The sequence below is a fragment of the Terrapene carolina genome, unplaced genomic scaffold (assembly GCF_002925995.2).
Source record: "Terrapene carolina triunguis isolate 2854851 unplaced genomic scaffold, T_m_triunguis-2.0 Scaffold96, whole genome shotgun sequence".
NCBI lineage: Eukaryota > Metazoa > Chordata > Testudines > Emydidae > Terrapene > Terrapene triunguis.
In genome coordinates, this window is record NW_020664447.1 from 3,748,959 (window position 1) to 3,772,143 (window position 23,185).

The window sequence follows — 23,185 nt, forward strand, 5'->3', positions numbered from 1 at the left end:
TCATAAGCAACCCCATTGGTATCATAGACAGACAGGCACAGAGATGGTATCAAAATGCCTGAAAGCTGAAGCATCCAAAATTGCAGGTCATTTTCCAGAATGTGGACCAGAGAGTCTAATATTCAAAGGATGGTGTAACAGGTGCCTGTGCAAACTCCACATTGGTACATAAAAACAGGAAGTCAGTGGCAATAGATTCAAGGGCATCTCTGGGTGCCATGCATTTTGTAGGCACAGCCGTTGTAACCACATATGAAAATGTGGCTGGCCCACAAGGAGCAAATAACGTGCCATTTTTCATAGTTACCTTTCTGACTATGATCCCATTTTACATTTGAGATAAAAAATATTTTGTTTAACTGATGCACTATAACGTACACAAGACGTATTCTTTCTTCTGGCTGGGGTTAGGATTTAACTTGCCAAGGCAATGTCAGAAAAACTCTCCTGTTAAACCAATTTTCAGTATCACTGGTATCATTCTCACTTACCTCAAGTTGCTCTAGAAGGGCATTTGTTCGTTTATTGATTTCATTCATCAAAACCATCTTGGCCATTTTGATCTGATTTTCCACTTTTCTGTGCAAATGTTTTACTTCAAATAACCTGTGGGGAAAGTATAAATACACCTTCATGAATCAATCAGCATTCCATTTATTCAGCATTTGAAAGTTATTAATGACAAGGAGAACAGATCTGAGAACTGATAACAGACTCAGGGCCCTATCCAGCTTCCACTGAAGCTAATGGAACGATTCCCACTGATTTCAGTGGAACTAGATCAGGCTCTCAAACACTTCCCCACTGGTCCTCTAAAATTGCTTCATATATACAGCACAAGTCAAGATATTTAAAGTTGGCAGAATTCAATTTTATTTTTTATAATTTTGATGGATAATATCGATGTTTTTAAGCATTTTTATTGGTATCTATTTAAATTTTCACAGTTGCACAAAATTATGGTTTTTAAGTATTTGTAAAAATTTTCATCTATTTAAATTTTCACAGTTGTGAGAAATTATGCGGTGGTCTGACAATAATTATTTAATAACAGAAGACATTGAGATTCAATAAATTAAAGCTTTATAACCATTAAACACAAATTGCCAATGTCACATGTCAAAATGTACAAAGTAAATATAATTAAATCAAAACTCTCATAAGTTCTCAAGCAGCATTTTTCTTATTTTGCCGATCTGTAAATTTCAATGATCATCGTTGGAAATTTTTTGTTTTTGGTTTGTACAGTGAAATTAATGTTTACTGACATTTCCTGATAAGCCTAAGAATATTCTACATGCTTTATTCTTCTCCCTAGGGAACAGAGAAAACTACGTCTACCCTCTGCATACAAGAAACCCTCACATGCTTCAGATGGACAACTGACAAAAGAGGGACAAAATAAAGAAAAACAATAGTCTCAAATAAATGTTTAATTTACCTTCAGAAAAATTAATGTCTAATTAATTACTTCATACTACACTACAGTATAGGTCAGGGGTAGGCAACCTATGGCACGCGTGCCGAAGGCGGCACACGAGTTGATTTTCAGTGGCACTCACACTGGCCACCGGTGGGGGGGGAGGGGGCTCTACATTTTAATTTAATTTTTAAACGAAGCTTCTTAAATATTTTAAAAACCTTATTTACTTAACATACAACAATAGTTTAGTTATATTTTATAGACTTATAGAAAGAGACTTTCTAAAAACGTTAAATGTATTACTGGCACGCGAAACCTTAAATCAGAGTGAATAAATGAAGACTTGGCACACCACTTCTGAAAGGTTGCCGACCCCTGGTATAGATGGATTTATATGGGTTTGAGGGTTTTAAAAGTGATCTCAACTTTCCCATTAATTGGACTGACAGCAAACAAACCCAGCATAAGTAACTGAACATCAGTTCATATAATGAACTATCTTCTACTGTTACATCATTTAGGCTACGCCTACACTAGAGATCTTACAGCGGCACAGCTGTACTAATGCAGCTGTGCCATTGTAAGATCTCTCGTGTAGCCGCTCTATGCTAATGGGAGAGCTCTCCCATCGATATAATTAAACCACCCCCAACGAGCAGCAGTAGCAATGTCAGCGGGAGAAGCTCTTCTGCCAACATAGTGCTGTATACACTACCACTTATGCCAGTGAAACTTATGTCATTCCGGGAGGTGTTTTTTTCACACTCCTGAGCAACATAAGTTTTGCCAACATAAGCGCTAGTGTAGACATGGCCTTAGTTCATGTCTTTAACTGTAGCTTGGTTGCCAGGTTTCTTGAAAAAACAAGTACTAGAGTTTTATATAATAGATAGCTCTGATCTTTTCCTGTTCTACTTTGGTATTACTAGATAATATCAAAATATCTTTGGAAGTTGCAATCAATTGTCATATGCTCCTTCAGTCTGCCCCAGTTCTGTAGTACTGAGAAACGGCATCTTTGCCTGTTTAACTGCATATGTATATTTGAGATATTTAATCTATTATTTTCTACTTTTAAAGAAAAAAATCTAGCATCTTTAGCTACCACTGGTTAGCTGCATTTTAGCTGAAATAGGATTTTTACTGAATACCTCCTTTCATGTGCAACAGTTACCTGTCTTCAATCTGTTTAGCTGAGACCTGCATCCCAGTTTTTCTCTCTTCCACTTTGGCTGTTACATTTTCTAGGATAACCCTCTGATTTTGCAAAGCCTCTTCAAGATGCATGAACCTGGGAAAGGAGGGAAGTTTTCACATGGATTCCTGTTCTGTTCACAAATTAGTCATTCATCAAGTCTTCCCTAAATATTTTTCCTTCTTTGCTAGCTTACAATAAGGCACTGTCGTTACTTAGCAGATTAATAATAAATCAGAATAGAATTAAGAGCTCAGTTGTGCCTGCCAGGACACACTGGGAGCTGCACCAATCCCAAAAGAATTTGCCCATTGTTATTTTCCACCTGCTGCTACACTCTTTTATTGGATGCAGTTTACTATTTCTCTCTGTGCGGCCAGCAAGCTCTGCTGGTGAGCACATAGGGCAGAGCAAGGGGCTTTCCTCCACAGCCTCTGGAGAGCTATGAACCCCCAACAAGGGAGTTGGAAAGGAACAATCCCTACACTCCTCCACAAAGATTCCAGCTATGCCTGGCTTTTACATGGGTCCTTGCACCCTTCTTCTCCTCTACACAACGGTCCATGCATGGACTTGCCTTAAGTAAGTGGATGTGCCTAAGCCCTAGATAAAAATATAGCTGGGATCAATCTATTTAGGAGAGGAGCAACTAGGGACACACACAGACAGTTAGAGAAGCCAGGTTTGTATTTCATATGGATTTATTTCAAAAAAATATTCTTTGCTAATATATGCAATACAAACCTTACAGGCCACATTACTAGCTCACACCCTGAGCTGCTGGACTGCACTGATGAGAAACTAGTATTTATAGAAAAAAATTCAAAGAGACCTCAATTTGAGCATCCAAAATGGTGCACCAAAACCTGAAAAAGCACCCGTCCTGTATTTGCACATGCACACCACATCTACCACCTAAACACACAGACTGTCTGCACAAATATAGGCTGCAGTAAAACAGATGTCAGTTTCACTGCCCACATTTACTTGCTTCCCATATTCTTCTGCTTCCCTTCTAACCCCTTGCCATGCTCCCACCTTCCCTTCCAATCACAAACCCTCTATATCCCCCCACATCCAACACCTCTGTATCCCACCCATCCTGTCCCATGCATTAGTACCCAAACATAGTCACAGACTCACCTCACAAAAATCTCCTTCAATTTCGACATAAAAACTTCCCATGGCACACACACACCTTCTCACAATCACAGTCAAACTCACAATGTTGACCTCAGAATATCTTTTTGTAAAAATAATACATTATAGACTCTTTAAATAAAAGTATGTCTATTGGTGAGATATCTTAACTATGCCAAGGCCAGAATTCACTCTGATTGTGAGGAACTGGATGTGCACCTGGTGGTTGGGTAGATACTGGAATTGGAAGTGTATGAGCTGCAGAGTCTGTGAGCGTGTCTGGGTATTAAGCTGTTTGGGTGCAAGGCATGTGAATTGAGTTTGGCATGCCTGTTAAAGTTGTATTAACCTGTGATTTCCTTAATTTTTGGTGACTATATTGATAGGAAATGCAGCTCTGCAACCTCAAGGCCACGTTAACTGTTTTTAGGTGGGGTCAATCAGGAATTCATGTTTGGTACCTGTGTTCCTTGTGTTCGGTCAGAAGGCAGTTGCGGCAAGTAAGGACATCACAGGTCTCACAAAACAGTTTAAGGCTCTCTTGACAGTGGATTGGACAAAACAAGGAAAACTCATTTGTTCCCCCTTCAGTTCCTGGAGAATATAAGACAGTGGAGCACTGAACACTAATTGTAACTAATTGTAACTGTGGTACTGCAAAGCTGCCTTAGTTTTGCCTTTTACATATTGCAGTGTTGCCAACTCTCATGATTTTACTGGAGTCACGTGAGACTGACTTTTTTAAAAACATGAAAGTTTAGTTTCTCATGTAAGTTTCTAGCCTTTATGGTTGCAGAGCAAAACTTGAAAACATGACCTGAGTGCAGCCTAAAGGCTCAGAAACCAGATCACAAAGAAAAAGAAGCCAAATTGTAATATTTTTAAAATCTCATGATTTAAGACAATTTCATGATTTGGGGCGGGATTGATTCATGATTTTTGAATGCTTGAAGTTGGCAATACTGATACTATAACAAAGAAACTGGTGTAACATGCAGTAAAATAAATATGTTAAGTGAATCCAAAGTCAGGAAAAAAGCAAGGAGATTGTTTATTCCTAAAAAGGTGTCTATGGGGTTTTCTCCACACTCTTGTTTGGCTTCTGTGGTCAAATGCAGCACTACATAAACTTCAACAACTTGTGGTTCCTGCACCTGCTCACTAAAACAGGGTAAGCATTATTCCCTAAACAGGAGTAATAAGCAATGCACAGTGGAACTGCGAAGTGGGAGGGTTGCATGTAGGCAGTCTATACTTGCCTTCCTCCACATGTGGAGGAATTGCCTTAAAAAGAGAAAGAGTATGAGAGCAGGGTGAGAGAGAACTCAAAGGGATGGTGAAACAAGAGAAACAAAGCCCCCTTTCTAGAATTATATGCTCACAAGTGCATCTGTGTTGAAAACTCAGAAGCTGTGTTCTTGAATCCCAGAGGCTCCAGATAAGTGTTCAGACTTGAGATATCTAACTTAGCCCACCCACCTAAACATTTTAATTTTCACCCGTCACTAGTTCATAATAGGGCAAAAGCAGTTTACAGAGCACATTTTCATCTGTGGAGACCCAGCTTAGGTTGCAAGTGAAAATAAATGTAATATCTCCATATTAGTTCCACTTCATGCACATCACCAAAACATCACAGAGTTTGGCATGATAGGCAGTCTTTGCTGAAGAGAGGCTGAAGGCTCAAACAGGTCAGGACTAAGGTGTTGTCACAGAACTATGCCGAGGAATTCACACAGCCCCTGCCCATAACATGACTGACTCTAGCCCATGTTATTAGGTCTTTTATAAGCATTATATTTGGGGGGGAGGGCACAATCACATCCCCAAAGGTACACCCTTGTGGAGACTGTGTCGTGTGTTGTCACCATCTCTCGAAAACTTCACTGAAGTTATCAACTCTAGATTAATAGTCTTCAGTTCCCTATTTATAAAAATGTGGATTAGACTACTTCCTTTCTTCCACACTTTGCCTGGTATATCTATCAGACACTAAGCAATTTGGGGCAGTGACTGCTTCTTACTATGTGTCAGTACAATCCCAAAATCAGGCCATTATGGGGCATCTGGGCACTGCTGTAATACAAACAAATAATAATACCAACAATACTAATCTGACAACAAAGAAACGGTGTACAACAGGCCAGTGACTAATATGGTGAATAAGCCTTCGTGCAGTTAAATCACAAGAAGAATCCAGAGATGGACTAGCAGCTTTGAACCAATGTATTCTAATAAGACACATTTGTCTTGAAGCTGGTGACGTCTTTGTTTCATAGGATGTCGCCAGTGAAGAAAAAAGAAGGACCAATCATAGAGAGTGAACTCTTGCCATCTCAAGCAGATCCCTAGTTTATTGTGTGTTTACGTATGCAAAAATATATCACTCTGCTCACAGCTGAGTCTCTCTCTGATGTACTATGTAATACATATCTATCCTTAGGTGAGCCAAGAAGTTTGGCCCAGAGAGCCAAACTATTTCTAAATTGAGAAGTGTTGATTTTCGTTCAAGACCATTGCTAATACAAATTTGTAGACAGTTTTTTTTGTTTGTTTGGTTTTTTTTACACATGCATCAACCACGTTAGTCCCTGTTCTAATTCAGTCACTTAATGCTAATTTCAAAGTCATGATATAAAAGGCACAATCGACTCATGAGGTTTGCTTTCAGTGAGGCCCTTCTTGTTTCTGACACTTAGAATAAAAGTATGGATGGATAGAATCCATCCCCTGCCTCTCGGGACAGCATGAATCTGAGCAGTTAAAATCAAGTATCTTATTGCCTTCTTGGCAAGATTTCCAGCCTATTCTTAATATTGATGATTAGGTTCATTTACTTCCTCAAAATTCAAAGCTGTCTTTCTTTCCATCCTGGATTTAATGTGTAATAAGATCATTTGTACAAGGTATTAGATCAAGATTTTTATGCAACAGCATTGCATATTTTACATTTTTGATGCATTAGTAACCATGGTGTCATGTTTTATTTTTCATGGATGTGTAATTACCTGACATTTTTGTTTTGTATTATCACTATGTAAAATTTTAATAAACAGTATTATTAAAAAATGGAAGTTGAGCCTGAATTTTATTCATCCCTCTCCTAATAGCCTTCTATGTATCCAAGAAAGAACTCATGCTTCATGAATTCACAATCCCATGTTTTCAATGGTTCTCTAGTTTCTGTGCAAACACCTGCTTATGCATTAAAAACCCACCTCTGCAAAAATCAAGCAGTTAGATGTTCAAGGGTGATTTTCCTCTACCTTATCAGAGTAGTGTACCAAATGCAGTGAGCAACATAATCTGAACCTCAGGTTTCATAATCTGAAAAACATCTAGAGATGTTCTGTGTCCCATCTCCCAGGCAGGCTCTTGAGAGGCAGAATGGTTATATTGTGAAAGTACAGGACCAAGGCTACCCCTGCTGTCTGGGTTTTGAGGACAATGCAAATAGCTCTTGCTTATAGCGGGAACAGTTTTTTAAGGTCAAACTAGTCCAAGTACAATGAAACACTCTTATTTACTGTCATACAGTAAAAGCTTCTACTTTGCTTTCTCCCTCTGAAAGATCTGTAGCCTACTGGTGATTTAAATCATTCCAAAGAAATCAATGTTTTCTCAGTATGATGTCAGATTTAAAAGACAGCCACTTTTCAAATGGAAACTAGGGAGATACCCTTGTCAGCTAAAATCACACAGATTCAAAGCCACATTACTCTAGTAACTCCCAGGGCTCAATAAACATATCAGGTGCCAATTGGCAATCTCATTACACTGCTTGCATTCTACACCTACTTTTATTCTCAGTTCAGAACTATGCTCTCCATGTGGGAATCATAGTTATCATAATCCAAGTCAGTTTATTGATCATCATATCAACAATAGTAAGAAATCATTTGCCCTATGTACTGGCACTACCATCACTTTCCTTCAGAATGTGAGTTTTGAAACAGATGAAGAAAATAACTACACCTCTACCTCGATATAACGCTGTCCTCGGGAGCCAAAAAATCTTACCGCGTTATAGGTGAAACCGCGTTATATCGAACTTGCTTTGATCCACCGGAGTGCGCAGCCCCGCCCGCCCAGAGCACTGCTTTACCACGTTATATCCAAATTCGTGTTATATCAGGTCGCGTTATATCGAGGTAGAGGTGTATCTAGTTCACAGAAGCTTAAAATGGGCATTTTTAACTATTAAAAAAAAAAAAAAAGATGAACACATATTCACCATTTTGGATCACCATTTCCAAGGCCTGTATACAGTAACTGTCCTTATCTCAAATAAATATAAGACAGTGTGATCTCTGTGGGTATGTTTACACTGCAATTAAAAACCCGCAGTGGACCCTTGCCAGCTGTCTCGGACTCACGGGACTTGAGCCAAGGGGCTGTTTGAGTGTGGTGTAGATGTTTGGGCTCAGGCTGCAGCGCAGCTCTCGGACATCCCCCCACACCTCGCAAGGACGTCTACACCATAATTAAACAACCCTTTGGCTTGAGACCGGCAAGACTGAAGCTGGCACGAGCCAATTGCGGGTTTTTAATTGCAGTATAGACATACCCTGTGATACTAGAAGGGTAGCTTGAATTTTCTGGCATTTGAAGACCTGGAATGTCAATTAGGGTTGGGCAAAATCAACTTGCCTAATAAGATCCATCCTCCAGCTTCACAGATTTAACATTTGACTTGAACAAATTACATGTGAATGCATGTTCATGTTGGAGAGACTGAAAAAAGAGCAGAGCATAGCAGGGTTTTCACTTGGCACTAGCCTAACTTTTGAATGTGAGGAGTTCTTCTATGCCAAGGCATAGCATACACTTCCATTTAGCTAGGGGGGAAAAACGTACTAAAAATTGAATCTCCTTTGGAAAAAAACTGGGCGGGAATGAGAGGGGAAAAAAGGTTATGGTTTTATTAATCTAAAATACAGTCGGAGAGGTTCAGAAAACTTTGAACATCATGAGGTTTGCCTGGTATCAATGCAAAGCCCCTAAGTAAAAGACTTCTTCAGAGCTTACTCTCCTAAGACAGACATTTTTTCATATAGCTTCTTATGCTGTAATAAATCTTCTTTCACATCTTCAGTGCCTATCTTGTTATCCTCCTATGTTTATTACATTAATTCTGTGAACAGATTTCATCAAAGTTTATGTATATGGTAGTCACAGACCCAAGAAGATATTTTTTTTCAAACAATCAACAAAAATCAATCTATGAAAAAAAGTACTATTGGCCCTCATTGTACTGGCTCCCTTCTTCAGTCAATGTTAAATAAAAAACATTCCTGTCCATGATTTGCTCCAACTATCAGCCACATTGCAGCTTCACTTTATATTCATAACCAGCAATGTCACAGCCAGGCCCTCACACTGGTGTTGGAAATTCCATAAACAGGTCGGCTAACAGGAAAACACCGATGCAAACCAACTGTGTACAAATGCTAACAGGAAAAAAAAAAAAGGAGAAAAACTATTTATTTGGATTTATACACATAGCCATTAAAAATGAGTGCCCATCCTTTGCTTTAGGTATACCCTGACAAATAGCTATACAACTATGAAACAGACCACTCCTGTAACCTTCCCCCATTTAACCCTTAATTAACATAGCCAAACCTACTAACAGTAACACAGCAGCAAAAAATACCTGGAAGATCACCCAACACAGCCTTCCAATCCCCTCCCAGCTAGAGAAAACCAAATGCCACACAGCATGCCCTGAAGGTCAGAGCAGGGAATTCAATGAGTTCCAAAGCTTAGCAGCCCTCACAGCAAATGCCCGGCCAGCAGCACCCTCTCCTATACCAGTGAGTCTCCAGTACACACATCTCCATTGAGCAAAACTGTGGCACTATAGAACAGGGAAGGAGGCAGTCTTTCAGGCATGTATGTTTCCGGCCATTCAGGGCTTCATAGCTCTAATCCAGCGTCTTCAGTTCTACCCAGTACTTAACAGATAGCCCAAAACATTGATGACATGAGCTCCTGGAAAGATGTACCTGGTAACAAATGAGTTACTGAACTGCACATCAGCTTTACATCCCTGACTGATGTCCTATTAACCAAGCTATGAATTGCTCCTTTTGTAGATTTAAAAACAATCAATTTCCCAATTTTTTCTGTTTTAGCTATGTGTGGGGGTAAGAGTAAAATGGTAAGAACAGTTTTTAGTTAAAGCCCAGAATTTGCATCTACAGGACTTGTAGCACAAATAAACCACAGGTTGGTTTTCTGACCATTGTTTGTCAACAGTGTAAACTGGTAAGCCTCACACAAAATTTAATGAAAACAAAAAAGGTACCCTGAGAATCAAAAGAACAGACCTGAAAATAAAATTATTCTGTCCATGTATTCAGCACTTTTATGCTTATCCTTAGTAGAAAGTTTAAAAAAAAATTTAAGACACACTTTGGTAATAAATTATTTACTCATATCTGTGTACTCAGATTATCCCAACTGGGAAAATATAAAACAATAAAAGTCCCCATATAAAAGAAACTTAACTTAACAAAAATATTAAGATGGGTGAACTGGAGTGCCTGGACTTAAATGAGGATACTGCACCATTTAAGTCCAGGCACTCAAGATACTTATTGTGTTTTTATTAAATTAAATTGCTGTTTAGTTTTTGTAAGTACATCAGAAGCAAGAAGCCACTTGGATAATCAGGGAACTGGATGATCAGGGTTCTAAAGGAGTGCCCAAGGAAGACAAGACCATCGTGGAGAAATTAAATGAATTCTTTGCATCAGTTTACTTTGCAGAGGATGTGAGGGAGAGTCCCAAACCTGAGTCTTTCTTTTTAGGTGACAAATCTGAGGAACTATCCCAGATTGAGGTGTCAATAGAGAAGGTTTTGGAACAAACTGATAAATTAAACAGTAATAAGTCACCAGGACCACTTGGTATTCACCTAAGTGTTCTGAAGGAACTCAAATATGAAATTGCAGAATTACTAACTGTGGCATGTAACCTATGACTTAAATCAGCCTCTGTAGCAGATAACTGGTGGATAGCTAACATAACAATGATTTTTTTTTAAAAGGCTTCAGATGCGATCCTGACACTTACAGGCTGGTAAGCCTTAACTTCGGTACCAGACAAACTGGTTGAAACTATAGCAAAGAGCAGAAGATTAGATAGATTAAGATGATATCGCTGGGAAAAAGTCAACATGGCTTTTGTAAAGAAAAATCATGCCTCACCAATCTATTAGAATTTTTTGAGATGGTCAAACAAACATGTGGACAAGGGTGATCCAATGGATGTAGTATATTTGGACTTTCAGAAAGCCTTTGACATGGTTCCTCACCATTGGCTCTTAAGCAAAGCAGGCAGTCATGGGATAAGAGGGAAGATCCTCCCATGGATCAGTAACTGGTTTAAAGATAGGAAAAAATGGGTAGGAAAAAATGGTCACTTTTCCCAGTGGAGAAGGTAAATAACGGCATCCCCCAAAGATCTGTACTGGGACTTGCGCTGTTCAACAGATTGATAAATGATTTGAAAAAAAGGGATACGCATTGAGGTGGCAAAGTTTGCTGATGATACAAAATTACTCAAGATAGTTATTCAAACCTGACTGCAAAGAGTTACAAAAGGATCTCACAAAACTGAGTGACTGGGCAACAAAATGGCAGATGAAATTCAACGTTGATAAATGCAAAATAGTGCATACTGGAAAATATAATCCCAACTACACACACAAAATGGTGGAGTCTAAATTAGCTGTTATCAAGACAGAAAGAGATCTTCTAGTTGTTGTGTATAGTTCTATGAAAACATCTTCTCAAAATGCAGTGGCAGTCAAAAAAGCTAACAATGTTAGGAACCATTAGAAAAGAGATAAGAAGACAGAAAATATCATAATGTCACTATATAATACATGGTACACCCACATCCTGAATACTGTGTGCAGTTTTGGTCACCCCTTCTAAAAAATATATTAGAATTAGAAAAAGTACAGAGAAGGCCAACAAAAATGATTAAGGGTATGGAATAGCCTCCACTTGAGTAGAGATTAAAAAGACTGGAACTGTTCAGCTCAGAAAAGAGATGACTAGGGTGGGATCTGATATAAGTCTATAAAATCATGAATGATGTGGAGAAAGTGAATAAGAAAGTGTTATTTATCCTTTCACATAACACAAGCACCAAGGGTCACCCACCAAAATTAGGCAGCAGGTTTAAAACAAATAAAAGGAAGTATTTTTTCACACAACGCACAGTCAACCTGTGGAACTCATTGCCAGCGGTTGTTGTGAAGGCCAAAAATATAACTGAGTTAAAAAAAAAAAGAATTAGATAAATTCATGGAACATAGGTCCATCAATGGCTATTAGATAAAATGGTCATGGATTCAATCCCATGCTCTGGTGTCCCTAAACCTCTGACTACCAGAACATGGGACTGGATGACATGGGATGAATCAGGGGATGAAAGTGCCCTGTTCTGTTCATTCCCTCTGAAGCATCTGGCATTGTCCACTGATAGAAGACAGGATACTGGGCTACACACACAAAACTGCATTAAAAATATTAAGTTGCAAAGTCAAAAATTCAAAAGTTAGGAAATGCCAGAATTAACATTGATGTGCAACCTTACTTAGGCTCCTTGTGTATATGCATTGATACAGGCTTTAATTATATATCACATCACACTAGTTTTTCCACAGGACCACTGCTTCCTTCATTGCACAGAAGGGACAGTACTCACTTAATGAGCACCTTTTCTATTTTTTGTTTATCCTCATTGTTCAACATGTGGCCCCAGGCCTTATTTACTGCACGCTATTCAAACCCTTCTCTGAAGACAGAATCATTAATTTCTTCATGGCCATTTCTATGGTGGTCATTAATATAGTATTGGAGAGCTTCATAAATATTAATTAATTTATCTTCACAACACTCTGGTGAGATATGAGGGTATTATCTCCACTTTATACCTGGGCAACTGAGAAACAGAGAAATTAAGGTCCAAAGGGTCCACTAATTTTGGGTGTCAAGTTGAGCTACCTAGGACCTGATTTTAGAGTATTTAGCTTTTTTTAAGCACTTTATATATTCAAAGCACAGCTCCCGTTGATTTCAGTTGCAGCTGTGAGCATGCAGCACTTCCACAAATCAGACCCCAAAGTCTCAAATCATGCACCCAGAAAATGAGGAATACACAATTAGTGACCACTTGTGAAAAGTCTGATGTAAGTGACTTGACTAGCATCACACAGGAACTCTGTGGCAGAAGCAGGTATAGAATCCAATTCTCCAGGGTAGCATTCAACTGCCTAAACCATGAGGCCATCTTTTCTCTTCCTGCCATCCCCTGCCTCATTCATTACACACCTTCCAATTTCTGCAACAAATGATAACAGACACAGATAACAGCTTCTTAGTGAAATACAACTTCCTAACGTTTGATTACTTGCCGTTGCAACTTTAATGTTCTTTTAACATAGATTGTAAGCAATTTCCTAAGTCTTTAAAAAAAAAGCAAACTGAAAAAAACAGACATTCATATTGACAGCCAGATGGTTCATCAGCACAGCTAGAACCTTCAGATCACTGCAAGACCTCTACCACTTAAGGTAATGGAGTAACTGATAGCAATAGTAGGTCATCATCCTCCATGTGGACAAGCATTACAGGGGGACAAGAGACAGATTCTGCCAGTGAATTTCAGATATTTGCTGAAAGCAGAGGAATGATGAGACTCAGGAATCTTGGGTTTCATTCCAGGCTCTGGAGGGAAGCATGCTACAGTGATCACAGCCTCTTCTGTCTACTACCCGCAAGATGGACCCCTTCACCCCAGTCCCAGTCGTCTCTTCCTCATCCCTAAATCCTCAAATCAGTCCCAGTCTATTTGCATACTCGGTCCCAATCTCCACGCCTTAGTCTTATTCCAGTCCCAATCTCTTTGCCCAGCCAGTCCCACTTCTTCCCCCATACACCAACTCCTTGTCAGATCTGTCTTCCATCCTCCCTCAACTGGTTCTCAGGCTCCTTGTGCAATCAGTCCCACTCCCTCCCTCTGACCCCACCTACTCAGCCAATCTCACTGTCTCCCTGTCCCAGTCTCCTTGTCCAACATGTCCCAATCGCCTCCTCTCCTCCAGTTTCTCTCTTCCCCTACCCCTATCTTCAATACCAGTCTCAATACCTGGCTCCTTGCCCCAATCTATTCCTTTCCCCTCCCGTTTTGTCCAGAACTTGTCCCCTCTGCATTCTTGTGAGGCAGCTTCCTCCTTCATGCTGCTTGGGCACAAGCAGAGATGTAGCAGAAAGCACAGGAGAGCCAGGCTCCCTAACGTGGCCTGGACCTACCATTACAGGGCAAGTCTGGCCTTGACCCAGTAGCCCTGGGCCAGAGAACACCCAGTTGCTTTGTGAGGATAAAAAAGCATTGCCCAGTCAAATGTAAGAGCTGTGAGGGGATGAGCATGCTCATTGAGCATAGACTCTTCAGCAATTTTAGCTTCAAAACTTTAAGAAATCTCTACTGAACATGTGCAAACTGAGATGTTTTTCAAAGGAAGTCCCTGCTCCAAATCACAGAGGTGCTAGATCTTCTCAAAGGTGGCCAGCATTTTTTTAAATAGCAAAACAGCTATTCTTGGAAATAGCTGAACCATACTGACTCAACTTTCCAAAAATATTCGGCTTGAGACAGACTCCCAGCATGGAACATTTCAGCCAGAATGGTTAAAGTTTGGCACAGTTATAATCAACTGAATACAAGGTCTTATAATAGAAAGTGACAAGTAACCTTAATGATAGCACCGTGCTACCAGCCACACTTCTAATAAGCCTGGCTTATACTGATGTAAGTGTCCACAGAGCCTTTTGCACCAGTTTAACTTAATCAATTTTCCATCATACATTTAAGGGGCCTGGACTTCTTGTTCTGTGTTTTTCAGAACCTAGCATACTGGGTTTTTGATCTATAACTGGGGCTCCTAGGTACTACCACAATGCAAATAACAACTAAATTGTTAAACCACAGCAACTTTGTGCATAGAAAAGCCCCTAGATTCTTTATCAAAAATCCTTCTGGATTAAAGAGCAGCACTGAAAGAAGCCCTATCAGGCTCTCCTGGATGGCTGTGACTATGGGACATGAGAATGGAAGAATTTGCATTTGTAACCTGGAAGCATTAAAGAGTTCCGAAGTGTTCAATTTCCAGTGGAAGTGCTTTCTTTTCCCGGTGAACGCATAGCACAGGGGAACATGTTGGGTTATGAGAGAGTTATCTATTAGAAGAACCACTAAGCAAAGTTCACCTCCTCTGATACAAATGCTCTGAGATGAGGGCACACTTGCTTCCAGAGCCCAACATACATCCCAACATGGTATCTTTTGACTCCATGGACGTTCACATTCAATCTATCTCAGGATAGAGCAAAAAGGAAAGTTTCCAGCTTGGGTGATAGGCTCCAATCTGAGCCAAGGATAAAAGGCTTAGGCCTGAGTTCAGGTATGTGGTTGGACATCCATGGACACTGGAATAATAGTCCAGAATCAGTTTATGCCTAGCCCTTGCACGGGTGTGCAGGGGGATGGAAAGAGCCTTCCGCTTCCTCCCTCACGTTACACAGACCAAACACCAGTGTGTTGCAAGGGGGCAATTGGCTTCAACTGCTTCTTTGGTGTGTCCCTGGAGGCACATATCCCACAGGGAACAGGGAGGAGCCATGTCCACACAGGCACTCTGGGATCACGCTGCAAGATCCTAAAGGATCGTACAGCCTCCAAAATCCCTGCACACTGGTAGGGCTTTTTGGAGGGATTGTGCCTCCCTGAAACACAAGCTCCAATCCTGCCCAAGGGGTGGGGTAGTATTGACTTTGATGGGGCAGGATCAGCTCTTTGGAGCTGTAGAATGTTGTCTATCAAATCCCTACTTATTGTAGGCGTAACATTTATTCACAATCATGCAAAGTGCAGACCCTGTGGAGGTCCAGTGTTTTCAGCTGAATTACCGCACACACAAAAAACACAAAACTTCAAAGTTTATGTTTCTACCTGAAGAGCCCTTCAGGGGGACAGACAGGAAATGGTCTCCAGTTTCCTTGCCATGTCTGTGTTCCTCTGTACATGAGCTGCACAGCCACTTATTGCAGTTAGTACACAGACTGTGAGCAGGTCTCTTCTCTTTACACGCAGAACAGCCCTGAAAAAAAAAAAGGTGCAATTACATACAAGTATAATTAAATGTAGAACTCCTCCAATGAGCTTGTAGAAACTACTACATTTAAGACATTGATTCAAAACCTTGGAGGTTTGGTTACTCCAATAACTGCGAGAACTGGCCCTAATTCTTTTCTCTCTTACACCAGTGTAATTCATTGACATCAATGGCATTACTCCTGGTTTATATTGGCACATGAGAGAAAACAAGATCATCCTTGGAAGTGTTTAAATCAAAGCTAAATGTCTTTCTAATATTCTCTTGTTTAAGAAATAGTTCCAGGTTTAATCACTATAGTATCCAGGACATGGTCAAGATCTTGGAGTATCACTTTGGTGATTTTACACCATTAATTGCTCCCCTAAAATGTGACATTCATGTTGGCTACCACCTGAATGCAACGGGAAACCTCTACCAAGGTCAGAATGGCTCCAAGATGCAGGGCTTGATTCTATATTCCTTTTGCACCCCAAATTCTCATTCCCTTTAGCAACATTACCAAGTCCAATTTGATCAAGCCAGTTAACAGATTTGGGCATAATTTTCAGATTTAGCTGCCTAAAGTTAGGAACCTAAATCCATGTGTAGGCACCTAATTATGAGGCCTGAATTTCAGAGGTGATGAGAATCCACAGCTCCCCATTAGGCCGTTTTTACGGAACTAGATGTCAACTTTAGACACCAAAGTCTGAAAATACTGGCCTTTATGTCTTTCTAGCAGCCTCATAATTTGAGGGCCTTATGTTGCTCCCACTGATGTCACTGGCTAAACTCCCACTGACTTCAGTGACAGCAGGATTGGGCCCTGATTTTCTCCTATTTTTCCTTTTATAAAGGCTTCACTGTTATAAGATGAGACTATTTATAAAAAAGGAACAATCTTAAAATGATGCTGGGAAGGTTCTTCATTCCCCTGTAGAATTCCTGTACTCCTGTGGGAATTGTTTTCTTTTTGAATTGCTCTTCGGAGTTTAGGGGACTGAAGAAAAGAAAAATCTTCTTACTGGAGATCTAAGAAATATCCCAGTGCCTTTGAAGAGACTAAAAGATTTATTCATTTGATTTCCTTCATACACTGGCTCTCTCTAGAAGGTAGATGAATTGAGTTATGATAATTAAGAAAACTCAGTGTAATAAGAACTTTCTAACACTGCAGCAGCATTGTGTAAATTTTGCTCTTACTATCTTTGAAGAGTATGTGTGAAAGTGATCCTTCCTGGTTTACATAATGATACATTGCATATATATAGCACCTTTCATCTGAAGATCTCAGGGTACTTTACAAACATTAGTCATTGAATTCACAAAACACCCTCTATGAGTTAGGTATGTATTTCTAGAGATGGGGAAAATGAGGCACAGGAAAGTTAAGTGACTCAGAGCAATTCAGAGGCCTTGGTAATCAACAGAAGGCTGAACAGAGATAAAACACAGGAGGCAAAGATGGTGTTTGCCTTTATGCTCTTCTCCCACTGGATCCTGGGGCCAGTCTCCAGAACAACTTAGAGCAACCTCAAGGCTTCTATAAATTGTTTTGGCTGATAACCCACAAAGGCCCATTCCATTGGCAGTGCTGGGGTGCAGCAGTGCTCTGGCTGTACCCTTGATATGTCCCCTAAGTTGGTAAAACCAGCTAAAGGAATCTCCAATGTCAGAGGAATCTTTAACTGGATATTTAAGCTGGTTTTATACCTCCCTAGAACTGACAGAGAGGCACAGAGCAGATGGAATGGGGCCATGATCTGGCTCAGAGATTTGAACCCAAGAATTCTAGCTCTCAGTCCCTAGCTCTAACCACCGGGCAACACTTTGGATTCCAGTAGAAAAAGGATAAAATAAAAGAGTCAATAGTTTGTAAAGTAGTTTTGATTCATTTAGTGCTATTTTAACTCCTTATTCCAGTGCAATATAATAATTTTCCAATGTCTTGCTTCCTCATTCAGGAAGGGTAGTATAGTGAGATAGAGAAAGCAGAAATGAACAAGAACAATTCCCCTGTGCTGCACAAATACTTAAATACAGTGAAAACAGTACAATTAAAATAGTTTAGGAGAAGATTATACATAACTAAAATACTAAATTGCAAATCAACTATTTAAAATGGCACATGAGAAGCATCTTTGTCTCCAGGCATATTGTTTACATAAGGCCATAGTGAATGGCAAAATGTCTCCAACTTCTCAGTTACGTCCATCCCAGCCTGTTGAAAGACTGAAAGTTCTGGGAGACTTCCCTCAGGACTCAGAAGAACTTTATTTATTATTATTATTATTAGACTGATATCCTCATCATTTAACAGAAGTAATCAATTTGAGACAACCCTACAACCAGTAGCCTTTGTCACTGCTTACCTGGCCCTGACAAAGGAACGGAGGATACTGAGAAACACATAGAGAAAGGGGTCCAGCATCTTGCTGGATGCATCAGATGCATTTATTACCTGAGAGTTACTTTTATAATGAATGAAGCATAATTCAAGAGTGAAACCCTAGCTTGTCACTGAGAAACCTAACTTTGGTGGTAAGTGAGAGTTAGGTTTATTTGAAAGACAATTCTACCCACTAGAAACTTGTGTTCTGTGCTACTCAGTTTGATGTTGCAACAAGTCAACATTTTCTGTGCTCCACTGTGGCTAGTGCTGTGGTGACTGACAGAAGTTTTTTTCATGCAAAACAACTGTTAAGGGAAATAGTTCCCTCCGAGGGCCAACCTAGGGGCTTAGCAGCAGGGATTTGTATTGCCACATAGTCATGCCCAGAGCCCAATCCTGCACCACTGAAGTCATTGTCAAAGCTCCCACTGACTTTAATGCCTTGCTCTTCACACAGGGTGAGAAAAGTGCTTTAGAGGCAGTATGTTCAGTCCGTGGGGATGACTGAAGAGCTGCGGTGAAATTACAATGCTATATAAAGCTACTCAAATGACATAAACTTTGGGTCTGGTTATCGGTGTTCAAAAGACTCATGCTGCAGCCTATTTAGCAGCCTCCACTTACCCTTGCCATAGCTGGATTTGCTGTGGGAAAGTCCTTGAGAAAGAAATTTTCAACTACATCCCCTGCGAAGCACGTCTGTTTGCACACAGGGCATGAGAGGATACCTGAGCAAAGAAACAGAACAGCTGTATGAATCAGGAAATGAAATAAACCACACTGAAGTACTGACAGTTCTTTGATATCACACCAAAAGGCTTAGTTCCAGGAAACTTAACTCTTCATCAACTAACGAATTACATTTGCCTAGTTTTGGGACAGTACAAAACACTACTGTGACTCTGTGGTTCTATGTTCTATGCTGCACTTATCACTGTGGTATTTGAGTGCGTTCAAATCCTTACAAGCTCTTGAAGCTCTGATAAAAACTGTTAATCCACAAGTATTTTCTTACATTACCTATTGTTCTTTTGGGACAACCTTTCATTCTCCTCTCCACTGGTGAGGCCTCAGCTGGAGTACTGTGTCCAATTCTGGGCACCACATTTTAGGAAAGGTGGATAAATTAGAGGGAGCCAAAAGGAGAGCAACAAAAATTATAAAAGTTTTAGAAAATCTGACTCATGAGGAAAGGTTAAAAAAACTGGTCATGTTTAGGTGTAAGAAAAGAAAGACTGATGGGGGACCTGACAACAGCCTTCAAATATCTTAAAGGCTGTTATAAAGAGGATGGTGATCTATTGTTCTCCATGGCCACTGAAAATAGGACAAGAAGAAAAGGGCTTCATCTGCAGCAAGAGAGATTTAGGTTAAATATTGGGAAAAACTTTCTAACTATAAGGTTAAATTCAGGAATAAGCTTCTGAGGAAGGTGGTGAAATCTCTATCATTGGATGTTTTTAAGTACATACTGGACAAACACCTGACAGGGATGGTCTAGATACACTTGGTCCTGCCTCAACGCACGGGGCTGGGCTTGATGACCTCTCAAGGTCCCTTCCAGCCCGACAGCTTTATGATTCTACAAAAAAGACTTTGGGAGTCTTAATATTCAAGGGAGTAGTTGCTATGAAATCACCAGGTAGAACAACTCATGTGAGTAAGGGGCTGTAGGACAGAGCTCTTTCTTGCCATGAAATTCAGATGGCTACTCTCTTGTCTTTTCCAGGGGAGAATGAACACTGATATTTTCTATACAAAACAATATCAGAATTCTGTGTTATGAATTCTCATACTATTGACACATTAATAAGAACTAAATCACCAGTACTATATTTTTCTGAACTATTTGCCTAAATAGACCAGGAATGTTAATGTAATTTTTTTTTTAATTCCACATATTAGTTTGAAAAGGACAAAGGATGAGATTTTCAAAAGCACCTAAGAAAAACAGGAACACAAATTCCATGGAAAGTCAATGGGACTTGTGCTTCTTATTCTCTTAGATACCTTTGAAAATCCCATCCAAAGTTCTTTAGCCAACATTAAAACCAGAACTCTTGGAAGTTAAACAAATATAACAAGAGGTTCTGCAGGCTAAGAGCTATATGTGATGGGTTGCCTCCCTTCGAGATGCCACCTAATGTGCTGAGATACCACTGAGCCCTCCTGTTCTGAAAGCCTGGGCACCCTTTTAACCTGTCTTGCTGAGCCAGGCTTTTAAGCCTCCTCTAGCACACACACAGGCAGGGCCACACCCAACTACAGAATGACACAGACACTGAGATCAGCTCTGGGAAGACTCAGCTTTAAGGGACTTGTCCCAGCACTCAGGTGTCCTCCTCCCTTGGAGTGCAGACCCAAAGGAATATTATGAAATCCACCTCCTCCCTCAATGTGGAGGAAGGTATGCACAGCCTCTTACCCCTCCCCCACAATTATGAATTGCACAAACTGGGTTATATTATAAACAAGAAATAAGTTTATTAACTACAAAAGGTGAATTTTAAGTGAATATAAGAGATAACAGACAGAACAAAGCTGATTACTGAGCGAATAAAACAAAATACGCAAGCTAAGCTCAATATACTCAAGAAACAGGTTACAAAATGTAATTTCTTACCCTAAATGTTATTTTAGACAGGTTGCAAAGTTTCTGTAGCTTAGAGTTCCAGTTATATTTCTTTTCAGACTGGACCCCGTCTCAGTCTGGACTCCCCACTTGCCTTCCCTTCAGGTGTCTTTATCAGACTTTCTTCCTGGGCAGACTGGCCATGGAGAGGAGGAGTCCCGTTTGCCTTCCTCCCCACCCTTAAATAAGGTTTATATAAGGCGGGAATCCTTTGTTTCCCAAACTTGACCATCCTCCCCTTTTAGTGGAAAGTTACCAGAAGTCCCAGGTAATGTTTAGTATCAGGTGACAGGACCACCTGACCTAGTAGTGTCACAATTACGTCCCAGGACGCCTCCCAGGAGGGAGAGAGATTAGTATCTTCACAATCTTGTTGTTTCCTCCTGATGGCTCATCAAATCTGATGGGCTGATGGGTGTCTTCCCAGTACACACCCAGTTGTAATTGTTACATATTCCTAACTTTATATACAGAAATGATACATACATAAAAATTGGATAATCACATTCAGTAAATCATAACCTTTCCAATGGTATCTTACATGAACCATCTTGCATAAAGTATATCTCAGTTATGTCATATCCATATCATAAGTATATTTCCATAAAGAATATGGAGTGTAATGTCACATTATAGAAGCACAGATTAGATAGTACATTAAGATCTCACTTCACTTCGGTTTGGTATTTATTTACTATTGAGATGCTCAAAAAGAGTCTTTAAATCTCAGGGGAAAACTTGTTTCCAGTAATGAACAAGGGCTTGATCCAAAGCTCAGTAAAATCAATGGGAATCTTTCCACTGACTTCACTGGATTTTTGTTGATGCCACTAATATTAGCTACTTTACAAACAATTTGATAAATATTCCTAATTTGATCACTTTATCCATCACCTTCCTTCTCCTGACACACTAACATTTTAGATAGCATATAGGTAGCACTCTGAACAGAGAGTAAACTCCTCACTTGAAAATTAGGCCTTGATCTCAGGTTGATCACCCAAAAAATTAGGTACGCAAAATGACCAGTGACTTTTGAAAATCTAGGCCTTGGTGCTCCAAAGCAAAACATACTACACAGGTATAGGATGCATTGGTGACATCAGGCTGCTTTCTCTTACACTGCAATTTAGAGTGGTTATTAACATAGTAAAGACCCAATTCTACACTTCTGATGTCAATGGTAGTTTTGCTGAGAGAGGGGGAAGTATAGTGATGTAAGAGGACTAGGCAGCTCATGTAAGGCCCACCTTCACTGTTCATGCCTCCATCCCCCTAAGCATGATGTCACTACGAAACACAATCTATTTTATCCACTTGTCCATTTTGACTGTGAGCTCTTCAGGCCAGGGACTCTGTTATCTGTTCAACACATCTTACCTAGCGTACAGCACCATATGCAGCTACTGCACTATGGAAAATAATAAAAGTAGTTTCAGAATGACTGTGTGCACAATGAACGATTGCTCAAGATAGAAACACACATAATATACAAACAGGTATAATATACACTGCCTTGCAATAGTTTTACATAGCAACCACTAATCAAGGTCAAACCAAAGGAGGAAATAAGCTGCCCGCAGAAACAAAAGCAGGTTTCAAGTTTCTGAGAGGTCTTTTCACTATGACAGAGCACTTAACACAACAAATACCGGAAGAGAGAAAGAAATTGCTCTACTCTGCTATCAGTGATCTCTTAATAAGTCTCAGTGTCTAAGGAATGATCATTCAGTTCCTCTCCTGACTAGTATACCAATGGGAATTTTAGTAATTACAAATGTTGGGAACCAACGTTGCCATTCAAGTAGCTATCCCAAGCTCTGAAAATGCACCACATCAATAATAACCCTAGCCAGTTCACTCATGGGCCTCTTGGAATAGGAGACTCACATTCTTGACACACTGTATGGTGGTTTTTTTTTTCCCCAAAGAGCAAAAATCCACTTTTGACTACGATGAAACCACCAAAATCATATACATGTGTGAATTATAATGGACTTGAACCTAATTCCTCAGAGATGAGGGTGGTGCATTAATCCAATAAATCTTTTTTAATCTTAGTCCTTAACTTTCAAGTGAGCATAGAATTTTGGCACTAGGCATCATCACCTCCTATCTCTTCTCAAGCAATCACTTTATGATAACTGAGGGCAATGTTTTCCAGGGCTAAATGAGGTAAATTTATTTAAATTTTTGTTTTTAGTAATGTTTTTAGACTGGTGATCAGT

At 39.9% G+C, this 23,185-nt stretch overlaps 1 protein-coding gene across 1 annotated transcript in view; it reads right to left on the reverse strand.

Moving 5' to 3' along the window:
- The window catches only part of TRIM66 (tripartite motif containing 66), a 71,288-nt gene that overhangs the window by 33,194 nt on the left and 14,909 nt on the right, over positions 1-23,185 (reverse strand). The window contains exons 3-7 of the mRNA XM_026651459.1: positions 18,950-19,053; positions 15,789-15,936; positions 4,220-4,352; positions 2,598-2,714; positions 492-606 (exon numbers count right to left, since the gene is read on the reverse strand). Coding sequence (XP_026507244.1) covers positions 492-606; positions 2,598-2,714; positions 4,220-4,352; positions 15,789-15,936; positions 18,950-19,053 — 617 coding nt within the window. The remainder of the gene's footprint in view (positions 1-491; positions 607-2,597; positions 2,715-4,219; positions 4,353-15,788; positions 15,937-18,949; positions 19,054-23,185) is intronic.